We start from the raw sequence: 12,679 nt of genomic DNA on the forward strand, positions 1-12,679 counted from the left end.
AAAAACAAGAGTGAATTTCCATTTCTTTGTCATGCTACTAGGAAGGAGTGGGTATTGCCTACATAGAAAATCATCTTGCTGTCCCAGCAGAGCAGAGATGTCAGTTACAAAGAACACAGAAGATTTAGGGGCAACTGGCAGGGGGCAAGCCAGACTCCCTGGTTTAATAGAAGAAAACAGCCTTAAAAAAAAAAAAAAAAAAAAAAAGCCAACCAACCAATTCAACCCTCCAAAATTGTATAAAGTATCTTTCTCGTAAGTGTCAGTTCTGAGTGTAAATGTGTCATCATCGGCCAGTGAGCCTGTAGTACAGAAGCGGATTCTAAGCCCATAGAATTTCAAGTATCTAAGAACAAGGAAAAGTGGAAACTTCAAGATATAACCATGTCCCTATGACAGAGTTGTAAATAATAACATTATTAATAATAATGGCATGAAATATTTGTTAAGCAGATACTCAGGCATAATAAACATGTTGAGTGACTGTTCTCGTTCTTGAGAATTTTGAATGGGTCACAGGGAGTCTTTTTAGAGTGCTAATTTATGCACATGTCATGGGTGGGTAGGAGAAGTCATGGAAGGTTAGCAAAGAAAAAGTTTATAAAACCATAGCGGATTTGCTTATGGATACACCCAAATGTGTGCAAGCTGGAATATTGTTATTTGCCATTGACCAGTAACCCTTTACTATGGTTACACATTTCTAACTTAGAACGGTTTAGTTAAAAAAAAAAAAAAAAAAAAAAAAAAATAAAAAACCTATTTCCTTGACTTTGTAGCCTTGCCAAGCTACCCAAGTAGACAACATCGCCATCTAGTGGTATATACATACTACATACTACAGCCACCACTTTTGGGGTGGAAGCAGGGGTCCTAACAGCTTTGAGGGGGGTTTCCCAGTAAATGCAATGGTAATAATGGTGTCAAAGCCACACCAAGAGCATACAAACTCATCCAGATGAAATATGCTGACATTCAGTTAGAGAACCCACTCTGGTCCCAAAGCTTTATCAGCTGCACAGAGAAAAAAGTACCATCACCACTGAAATAAGGGTTGGACCTGCCTCATTTATTTTCTTTCCTTGAACTTTTAAGATCCATTTCTCATTCCTTTGTTCACCTAGATGCTTGAAAACATTTTCCAAACACTTTTTTCATCTTTACAATAAGGATGTTGCCCTATATCACCATGACTAGGTAAAGAAGCAAGTATCAGGTTACCAGTGATGGTCCAGAACTAAGGGACAAGGGACATTTCTGTACTACCTTTGCAATTTTCTAAGGCTCTAAAACACATACACACACACACACACACACACACACACACAAAACACACCTCTACAGGGAGTCAAGGAGTCAATCTAAGCCTCAATGGAGTTATAGGATTTGTCTTAAAATGAACAAGAAAGAGCTAGGCTTTGATCTAAACAGATGAAGATTTAAGGGACAGGGAAATAAGAGGCTTATAAGAGTAGAGCACAGAGAGCTTCAGCTGAGGTTCCCAATATTCTAGAGATGAATATTCTTAGCAAGCATCTCTTGGGGCCTCTTTTTAAGTTAAAATCAGATACTCTCTGCTTCTCCTGATTGACTGGAAGGCTTATGTAATCCTTTGTTTCTGCAACCAGGCCACCTATGACAAGAGCCACCAACATGCCACAAAGGCATGGAAGGGAATAGAGAACCAAGCCCAAGTCTGGACCGTTATCAGACCACTGATGGATTTTGGCCAAGCCCCATCTCTGACCCTGTGCAATTAAGATCATGATGGATGTGAGAGTACCAACAAAATAGCCATTAAGCCTTTTTTAGCCCATTTTTGACAACACAAGGATAGACACACAAAACATGAGTTTAGACCTGTTTGATTAAAGGAACAGTGAGAAAGCTGGAAGAGGCAATTTTCAGAAATCCAAATATGCGTTTCTCCAAAATTTGCATCCGAGGCTTAGTCATGCCCATGCAAATGGATCTTAGCGCAAATTCATGTCAGAAAAATCTGGAACACACTTACTTCCTCTATGCAAATCCTCTAGGAAAGCAGCCGTTGGTTCTTACCTATAATAAAAAGAATCTCCACTGCAATGTCACTGACTGTTGTGCTCCGAGTCGTGGACAGGTCATCGTTGCCAATAAAGCAAACGTTGTAAGGTACGGTCACGGCAACATAAAACGTCGCCAACAGAATAAGCCAGTCCCAGCCAGCTTTAAAAGTGCTAAAATGCAAAAGTATGAATTTGGACTTTTTTGCATCGGAAACTTTATACTCCGGAAATGCTGGTTTATCTACAAAAACATTCTGTGGATAAAGACAAAAAGGAGAGAAGGGAGACACAACATTAGAAGCAAGGATCACACAGCCTTAAACGCACTTCTGTGAGGAGGACTGTTCCTACACACAAGGCCAACGCATGTTTACAAGTGACTTTTAGAAGGTGGGGAGGCCAACAGTGGAGATGCACATACTGAAGCTGAGCAGAGACCTTCGCTCTAAGTAACAGGAATGTGCAGAATTTAGTCATAAGCGGTAAGTGAATAATCTAGACTTTGTTCATTTAGAACAATTGCTCATTACCTAAAATGTCACCTATAAACACCCACAGTTGTCAAGTGTAATCCTTTACACGCTGAAAACAAAGATACATTTCCATTCCTACGGTCATGGGGACACTCCATATTCTTGTAGTTTCGAGATGACAGTCCTTATCTAAAGGGTATACTGGATGGGAAATTCTTCTAATAATAGCAAAAGTACCATTTTTTCTTCCCAGAAAGGAGAGAGATATATGATCGACATTGTATGGTTAACAGCTATCTACATTTCTTCCAAAATACAACCAGGTTGTGCTCACCACCTGCATTTTGCCTTGCGGCTGTTGATGAGGTTTCAAGCTGGGAGCCCGTATCTCATACCCTTCACTGGCATGGATTCATCGTGACACTAGCTAGCCCTTGCAGAGATGTTAACGTAAGACATGGTTGGTTACTTAAGAGTTATTCAAGTCAGAGGAGGAGAAAGGCAGTGTCACTGCGCAGCTGATTAAATGCAGAATCGTTGGAGTTTATAACTGCGAAAGCACTTCATTTAGAAAGCAGTCCAAATTGATGAACAATTCTTTATTGCTATGAGACAGAGGCCCAACAATAGCATGTGTGGAAATTTGATAAGCCTATGACCAGATACTTGCAGACCTTGCTTTGACCTCAATTAATGAGAAACACAAGATCGGTAATGGAAACTTAAATTTGAAAGTTAAGTTGGATGAAGTAAGTGAACAGCTTAAAGTTTTGGAATACGTGTGACTTGCAGGTCACAGTATGTTTTCTTGTTTCAGCCATTGAGGAAAGGGCAAATTCGTGTGGAATGTTCAGGGATTCCTGAAGTACTTGAGGATTCAAGAAAGGTCAGAGCCTTCAGGAATACTTAGCTCTTCAGTGGTAACTACCAGGGACCAAATATTTTTGCTACCTTGATAGTAACTTACTCCCTATCTTACCTTTCTCCTTGGTAGGCATTCCCAACAAGTTTCTCCTTCCTGTTAATATTCTCACTCAACCCATACAGGCACCTCATAATGCCAGGGTTTCGTGGGGAGGGACTATTTCACTACTTCCAGAAGGTTCTTTGATACCCATCTGCCACTGCATCTCTGTTCTATTTAATTCCCTGAAACTTGACCTGCCTCTTTTGCATCATTTTCCGGTTTTCAGAAGCAAATGTAAAGGGTGGGCTTTGGCATAAAACACCTGTTGGGCTTCTCATTAAGGTTTAGGTAGGTGTACAGGAGAAGATAGAGTTAGGGTCAGTAAGTATTAACCACCTAAAGGTTGAGAAGTACTTCTGCTTACAGAAGGACATGATAGATTCTCATATAATTTTTTTTTTTCAAATATAAGACATTAGTAGAGAAGCCATGGGGGAATGCCTCAATTGCTATCTGAGTAAGTCTTTTGCTATCATATTACAGAGATTAAAACTTTACCTCATTTGAGGGAGATGCCAGCTCTAGGAGAGAGGATTAGGAAAACTCAGGAAGTATTTTCCTTGGATTATGCTGATTACATGAAGCATTAGTCATGTTGACACAAAAAGTCAACAATATGTATTAGTTATCTCCATAAGTCAGAAAATAAATCACACTATTTCATTTTTATAGGGTACTTAAAACATATTGCTTAAAATTATTTTAAAAGATACTAAGAATTCATTATATCTAGAATTAGGCTTAAATTGTTAAGGGTTTTTTGACTCAAATGCTTCACATCATGACACTTTGCTTAAGTAAAAAATAGAGATGCTCCTCTTCTCTTACAACTAGACTCGTCAAGTTTTATCAAAAGCCTTTCGAACAGAAGAAAATTTCTTATAATTGCAAAGTAAGCTTTTAGCAAGCTGGGGGAAAAGAAATCTATTATTTATAACCCTGAAACCTGGGGTTTGCCTAAGGAAAAATGCAACCAACAATTCTGAATTTTAGTTATATGTCGTTTATTAATTTCGAAGCATATTCTTTAGTACCAATGGTGTTTTAGCTCTTAAACCTCTACACATTTTTGAAACACAATGGTTAAAGCCAAAGCCTACCTAAGGTAACTGTTTCCTAAACCATTTTTGTAACTTTTCTTTGAAACTAACTTGAATGAGCAAGGAGATGGGAAAATGTTTCTATAATCACTGCACCAAGTCCCAGGAAAGCGTTTGCCTTGCCCTTTGAGGACCACTGGTACCCAGCTCATAATGTTTGGGTTCTGAAAGCACTCTCCTCTCAAGCTCATGTGATCTTTACATTTTCTTCTGTTAGAGATCTTTACATCATCACATTGTTGTATAATAGAGTAACACATCAAGGAGAGCAGAAATTAAGTGCCTTTTCTATGCTGTACCAGGCGGTCAGAGCCAGGACTAAAAGGTGTTACATCCTGATTCTCAAACCTGGCTAATGGCCTGATGAGCTCATTTGCGTATGGTTGAATCATAGATTCCTATTCCACAGAACCATATCAAAGCACAGTGGCTTTGAGTCAGAAGACACACAGCTGGGTCCCACATCCTGCTTCCACTTTTGAGAACTTGAATAAGTTCTTTTCCATCATTAAAGTGGAACTAATAAAAATCATATCTAGTACTGGCTTACTATAAAAATCAAATAATACGATCTAAGTGAAAGGAATTTGTAAGTAGCAAAGAGTTGTAAAAATATTGAAAATTTGTGTGTGAATGTTACTATAACCAGAATTCCCCCCAAATGGATGGTTCAGCTGATAAATGATCCAGATCATTTTTTCTTCTTTGTCCTTCTCTCTTCCTGCTATCTTTAGCCTTTCTACTCTGTTCTCCTTGAAAAGAGACAGAGACAGATACTACCTGTATCTTAATTCTAAATATACTACCTGTATTGCCAGATCAGTTTGATTAGACATCCTTATTTACTATTATTTTAATGTTCCCCCCTCATGTTTGTATTTCTTAAATGACTGGCAATTTGGCAAATTAGCTAAGTGGTGGGAATTATGGTTTTTTAAATCAGATTTTTAAGTGCTGTTCCGTTTCTTGTTGGATCAATAAGGAAAAACAGCATGTTCAGCAAACACATTTTGAAGCTTCGTAATACTCGCTATGTTTAAATGATTTTTAGCGAAAGGGTAGAAGACAGTGTCAGCTTTCAGCATTACAGAATCTCTGGCTAATATTTGTTTAGGTGCTTTGTTGGTTGACCTGCATAGAATCAAGCCCAGATGCGGTTACCTTTGTTTCTTCCTGGAACTTGTTTAATGTCACTAGGGCTGGCTTAGTAACTGAAGGGAGATGTCAATAGGAACCAGTGGAAGGATCCAGAGACCAAGAGGTGTGCACTCTTTCAAGTCTATCCCTGGACTCTCAGCAAATCAATGCGACACCCAGGCACAGGTGTCCCCAGAAAATCTTTATCCTAAGTCAGGCCAAAAGAAGCAGTGTGTGACTCCTCATGGTGGTGCCTGGCTGATTGGCCCCAGCATGGGGCAATGGTCCTAGAGCACAAATGGATCAAAGCCGCTTGTTCTGGTTTCCAGAAGGAAATCACACCAAAGCCGAACTAGCTTGGCTGTACTTTCTTGTCAGATCTCCCACTCGGGGTGGGTTCAGGCATCTTTCTTTGTTCACCACAGAGAAGCAGATACTTTGTATGTTTGATACAGGGCTGTTTTATCAATGCATGTGTATTAGCTAGTCTCCAGCTTTCTGTGTAAAAAGTAAGAAGCCAAAGAAACCCTTTGTGTCCCTAACTCTCAGGACTTCTGGATCATGGATTTATTCCAAAACAGCTCTGCTTGTTTGATGTGCCTTTTTCTAATGGCACTGGCAAATTAGACCCTGAGTATTTGTATCTACCACCCATAGTCACACACCCAGCAAAGACGTTGTGTTCTGAACACCCCACAATGCACATTAATGATATTACCGTCATTTGAAAAATTATCCCTGAATATCTATAACTGAACAGACAGAGTTCTGGGTTTCTCAGTGACATCTTTCCATGCTAAGAACTAATTATAAAATTCATGAGAATTCCTGTAAGTTGTGTGTGCACAGGACCACCTTTTTGAAGCACAGTTATTTGCTGTGGCTTGTGACAGAAAAGGAGCAGGTTGCAGAAAGTAGCCCTAACTGTCATTTACTAGGAGTACAAGTTTTGACAAAACCATATGATATAAGGCACAGAATTTGAAACCCAATGTTCCGTGGTGTGAAATTGCCGACTCTGTTTTATAGAGATTGTACATTTTTTAAATGGAATCATGACTTGGATTTGTTCATGGTCCTCCCAGATAAAAGCATTAAGTGAAATTAGATAAAGTGCAGAATAGATGGAACTACAATTAAATATGAGAAATTTTAACCAACAAGCTGTGAATATGTAGTCTATGACTTGGTGCACCATCTTGTTCATAAAATGTAAACAGTATGTCCCCATTCACAGCATCCCCTGAACCATGTTGTACTGACTACAGTAATATTCTAATCTCTGTGCTGTACTAACACTGTGATTAAGCACTTTTATTGCAGAAATGTCTTATGATTGCTGACCTTTTCTAGTTTATTCTTTATAGGAAAGCACAAACCAAAGTGCAAAACAATCTAGGAAAGCCAATAAATGAGTAATCGGAGCCTTTCTTTAGTGAATCAAATATTGGCACCAGGGGAAACTCTAACATTCACAGTGTACACACATACCACCTACATTATTTATTTTCAATTTGTTCTTTTCTCTTCTTTGCAGGTGCCCAGAGATGTGATAAAGGACCGCTCGGCTCCGTCTCCGGGCTGAGTCAAAGTGGGTCCCTGCTCTTGATCTTCCTTTGGCTTTGTCTGGGGGAAAATAAAACTCATTAAGCACCAATGAATGCATCATTTCATACCAAGAAAGTAAAGTTTTGACAGTTCCCTTTCAAGACACATAGCACATGGTTTTCAACACTTAAAATTATCTGCTGGCTCCTAATGACATTTACTTAATTTTAGCCCTTCACGATTTATGTATTTTTGTCATCATGTTAACTGCATTAATTTTTTAAATTATAGTAAAACATACAGGGGCATAGAGGAAATTTCAAACACTTTTAGAAAAACATTAAATCAAAAGTCAAAAAAATATTACTCCTGTCTTCCTGCTATTCCACATTCATATCCCTGATTCAGCTCCCAATATATTTTCTTGATATTTTTCCAGAAAACTATCTAATATATATCCAATATCAACATTTATATTTATCTTTCTTTGCATAAATGGAAGTTTACAAGAAAAACTTTTTAAAAAAATGATTTTATTTATTTGAGAGAGAGTAAGAGAGAGAGAGAGCATTAGCAGGGGGTAGGGGAAGAGAGAGAGGGAGAAGCAGACTCTCCGTGGAGCAGGGAACCTGACACAGCTAAATCCCAGGACCCCCAGATCAAGACCTGAGCAGAAGGCAGACACTTAACTGCTTAACAGACTAAGCCACCCAGGGGCCCCATAAAAACTCTTACATAATCTTTTTTTCCACATCACAGTAAACTGTAAGTCATTCTAAATGTGCACATTAATTGCATTTATTTTTATGAAATCTATTCATATTATTTTTCCAATATTAAAGTTACACTGGTATTTTTAATTTGTAAGAGCTCTTTGTTTACTAACTCCCATTTCTTTGTCATGTATGCTGCCAACAATGCTTCCACTTTGTTACTTGTCTTTGAATTTCATTTATCCAGCATAAAAATTTTATTTTTTATGTTGTCAGATATAATGATGTACCCATTGTGGTATCTAGACATTATGTCCTGCACAGCCAAACAGCCATCACTGAAAAATTGTTTTAAAAATTCTATGCATGCTTTCTTCCCACATCTTTATGTCTTTTTTAATCTTATTATTTTTTATTTTTAATTTTTTAAAGATTTTATTTATTTATTTGATAGAAATAGAAAGAGCACAAGCAAGAGGGAGAGGGAGAAGCAGACTCCTCGCTGAGCAGGGACCCCGATGCAGGGCTTGATCCCAGGACCCTGGGATCATGACCTAAGCTGAAGGCAGATGCTTAACGATGGAGCCACCCAGGCACCCCCATGTCTTCTTTATTCTTGATAGTTAAATCTTTAATTCAGTTGGACCCTATTTCAGTAAAATTAGGTAGATGTCCAGCTACTTTATTTTCTTTCCAAATATCCAATATGAAAAAAAAAAACAAACATGTTATATGACATTAAGAAACATGTAGTCTTTATTTGGTCAGTTGATCAGCATACAATTTCATCCTAAATAAATTGTATCTATATTACAGTGACTGCAAAATATAAAAATTAAAAACTATTATTTATCTAAGCTTCATCATCCAATCTCTATAGCATTACAGAGGCTCTTTGATTTCTCTCCTTCATAAAAATGATGTGGTTTGGTTGCTACCGCCCATCTGAGCTTGAACGCCAAGTCCTTCAAGGACTTCTAACCACACTCAATTCCCGCTCCACCCCGGTATGCTTTTAAATGACCAGAACATAGGGTGTTTTATTCCCTGCAAAAGTCTTATATGATGTTACCTGTTTTTTTCAGTCGTTCACCTTTTGCTTCTTATTTTGAAAGAAAGTTTAAAATAAATTTGATACATTCCTATAGGCTTGAATCTCTAAAAACAGCTTAAGAAACAAAGAACAGACATCAAAGGGGGCACTTCCTTTGGAACCTCCTGGCTAGAGAAGCACATTTAGTTGTATGTTAAAGGTTAAGATCCCATCTTTCTGTGTTCAACTTTTTGGTCCACACAGAACTCTTGAACGCTGTATTTGAAAATGTAATTATTAATCCAGCAGGGAGTAAATTTAAATATATTTAAATATGAAAACAGCCAGAGTTTTGTTTTGTTTTGTTTTGTTTTAATATTTTATTTATTTATTTGACAGAGATCACAAGTAGGCAGAGAGGCAGGCAGAGAGAGAGGGGGAAGCAGGCTCCCCGCTGAGCAGAGAGCCCGATGTGGGGCTCAATCCCAGGACCCTGAGATCATGACCTGAGCCGAAGGCAGAGGCTTAACCCACTGAGCCACCCAGGCGCCCCCAAAACAGCCAGAGTTTTAAAGCAATGTTTACAGGAATATGGTGGGAAAAGCCAGTGGGCTGCTTCTGCTGTGGCCGTTGGTATCAAAACGCCAAGTAGAATTACAATAGTAACTACCAAATGGACCAGATTAGAGAGATTAATGACATGGAGAAATCTAATTAATAGCCAAGATTTTCCAAAGGAAACAACAGCGATTTTATAGTCTTAAAAAAGGGCCCCTCAAAGGGAAATTTAAAAAAAAAAAAAAAATCTGCTTGATCTTGGCTCTAAATGGAAGAAAAGTAGTTTTCCTTGAAAAGTTTTCATTATAATCTAATCATTATGCAGGATTGAAGTTGAAAATCATTCTACCTATGTGATCTTAAAAAATCCCCCGAGCAGAGGTCGCTCTTTCTGCCCACAGGTCCTGTCCCTGTGCTTTAATAAAACTACTGTTTTTACATTGAAGAAGAAAATAAATAAATAAGGTAAAATAAAATAAAATAAAATAAAATCTCCCAAGCGGAGAAATGAATTTAAAATGCTTCTGGGTTGATGGCTCCTAACTGGGGGAAAAAAAAAAAAAAAAAGAAATCACAAATAGAATAGGGAACAACTTATTTTTAAAAAATATATACAAAGTACTCATGACAGCAATATTTGTAATGTGCACATAACACAAACACATAAACATATATGTGTGTGTGTGTGTGTGTGTGTGTGTGTGTATATATATATATATATAAAACACAGACACATGTATTTGTGCATATAACTAGAAGAAGCCAAATGTCCATGAACAAAAGAATGTATAAACAAACTGTGGTAGAGTTATGACATAGAATATTAAAATTCTATTAATGGACATATGTAGGAATAAATGGAAAATGAATGAAATAGTGTCCACCTATTAGCACAGAAATATCTCAAAAACATAATAAGGAGCACAAAAGCAAGAAATAGAACACAGACATCAAGGCAACACATTTATAATGTTCACACACATGCCAAACTAAGTAACATATGTTTAGGGGAATATTTGAGCTATAAAACCACATGTAATCAACACACATACATGTGTGTTATAACTGGCTCCAGGGGCCGCCTGAGCAGTGCAGTTGGTTAAGCATCTGACTCTTGATTTCAACTCGGGTCACAATCTCAAGGTCATAAGATCGAGTCCCCCACCAGGCTCTGGGCTTGGTGCAGCATCTGCTTCAGATTCTGTCTCCCTAGCCCTCAGTCCTTCCCACTTATGCTTTCTCTCTCTCTCTCAAATAAATAAAATATTAACCAAAAAAAAAAAAAAAGAGGAAAGAAAAAAAAAGAAGTGGATCCAGGAAACTAACTTACACATATGTTATATATATTGTATTTTTTAAACATATTATTTATTTATTTATTTGACAGAGAGAGATCACAAGTAGGCAGAGATTCAGGCAGAGAGAGAGAGGGAAGCAGGCTCTCAGCTGAGCAGAAAGCCTGATGCGGGGCTCAATCTCAGGACCCCAGTTTCATGACCTGAGCCAAAGGCAGAGGCTTTAACCCACTGAGCCACCCAGGTGCCCCTATATATTGTATTTTTAAATAAAAGATATTTCATAACATATTAAGGACACGACTACAGTAGTATTAGATCACTTAGGTGTGGGAACTGACTCAGTTCTTTGGTGTGGTGACCCGATGGGGGTGGTGGGGTGGGGATAGGGACATCAATTGCTTAAGAAAAATGACTTAGGGTTAAAATCTGAAAAAGGATTAGTTGTTAGTAAGACAAGGTGAAGGGTAGCAGAGGGAGGAACATTTCTGACAGAGAAAATAAAAGGTGTGAAGGCCTTGGGCACAAAAGACCTCAGCATCTCTGAAAAACTGAAAGAAGTCCAGGAGAGTCGGCATATAGAGAATGGGAGGAAAAGACGTAAAAGGGGAAACGAGGAGGCAGGCAGAACAGACAGCTCACCAGTCACCCAGGGCCTCGGAGGCCACATTAGGAATTTTGCTTTTTACTCTAAGTGCAATGGTGAAAGTATTCATTAGGGAACAGCTTAGGCCTGAATAACTCTCTTGAACAAGAAAATGACTCTCTCTCTTTCTGTGTGTGGGTCTATGAGTCAGTCTCACTCTCTTCTCCTTTCCTATCACACAGCAGAGGAGAGCAAACGGAATTGGTGGGCAGTTCTACTAGCCTTCACAAGTGGCTTCCATCTTTGAGTCCTAGGCAGCTCCCCTGCGGAGGAGGAAGAAGAAGTAAGTAGAGGACAGGAAGCTGCCTGGGAGAGCCAGAAGTCACTCTCTTCCCTTACCCACTGGGTTTAAGCCACACCTGGCTACAAAGAGGCAAGGAGATAGAGTCACTAGCTGGGCAACCTTGTTCCCTGTTAAATCTCTGTTGTAAGCTGGAGAGGGTTCTATTTTTAATGGATGAGTTCTGGGGGATAATTAACAGTTCCAGCACATGAAATCATAGCAAGGGTTTAAGCATCCAAATGACACGAGAAAATGTGAGTTTTCAAAATAACACATTAACCTGCAGTGTGGAAACTGATTAGAAAGAGTCAACAGAGGTCATTAGGAATCACCCAGGCAGCCATTTTAGGAGGTCAGTGGAAACAGTCTCTGGCAGTAGATGTGGCACAAAGCTGTCACATTGGAGATATATTTAGAGAGAAAAGTTGCATGGCTTCATTGCCTAATAGATTTTGAAACTATGTTGCAAGACAGCAACAGGAGAAAATCTAGGCCCTCCAAAACATCATGCGCCAGCTGTGAGGCAAAAAAGAGTTTGAAAAAGAGAAATACAAAAAGGAGGGAAAGGATAATGGTGGTGTCAGAGAATCTGAGGGAGAAAAATGGTCCAAGAAAGAAGAGAGGCCACAGTGTCTGCGCACCTCACTTTGAGTGACTTTCCTTAGATGGAAGAGACATCCCATCCCTCTCTTTTAATAGGAAGGAAGGAGGACATTGTTTGCATATACATGGACGTGAACATGCAGGTTTCAGGGCAGGAGGATGAAACAGCTCCAGTCGTAAGGAAGGAAGGGAGGAAGGAAGGAAAGAAGGAACGAAGGAAGGAAGGAGAAGGAAAGGCCACGATAGGGGAGAGAGGGCCTTTCCTGGCCTTTCCTTCC

At 38.8% G+C, this 12,679-nt stretch overlaps 1 protein-coding gene across 1 annotated transcript in view; it reads right to left on the reverse strand.

Annotated features, from left to right (window-relative positions):
* LOC111155055 (potassium voltage-gated channel subfamily H member 8) overlaps positions 1 to 12,679 on the reverse strand; it is a 388,581-nt gene that overhangs the window by 163,795 nt on the left and 212,107 nt on the right. Inside the window, exons 4-5 of the mRNA XM_022515084.1 lie at positions 7,221 to 7,348; positions 2,059 to 2,299 (exon numbers count right to left, since the gene is read on the reverse strand). Coding sequence (XP_022370792.1) covers positions 2,059 to 2,299; positions 7,221 to 7,348 — 369 coding nt within the window. The remainder of the gene's footprint in view (positions 1 to 2,058; positions 2,300 to 7,220; positions 7,349 to 12,679) is intronic.

Source organism: Enhydra lutris, unplaced genomic scaffold (genome assembly GCF_002288905.1).
Source record: "Enhydra lutris kenyoni isolate GAN:26980312 unplaced genomic scaffold, ASM228890v2 scaffoldscaffold39, whole genome shotgun sequence".
Classification (NCBI taxonomy): domain Eukaryota; kingdom Metazoa; phylum Chordata; class Mammalia; order Carnivora; family Mustelidae; genus Enhydra; species Enhydra lutris.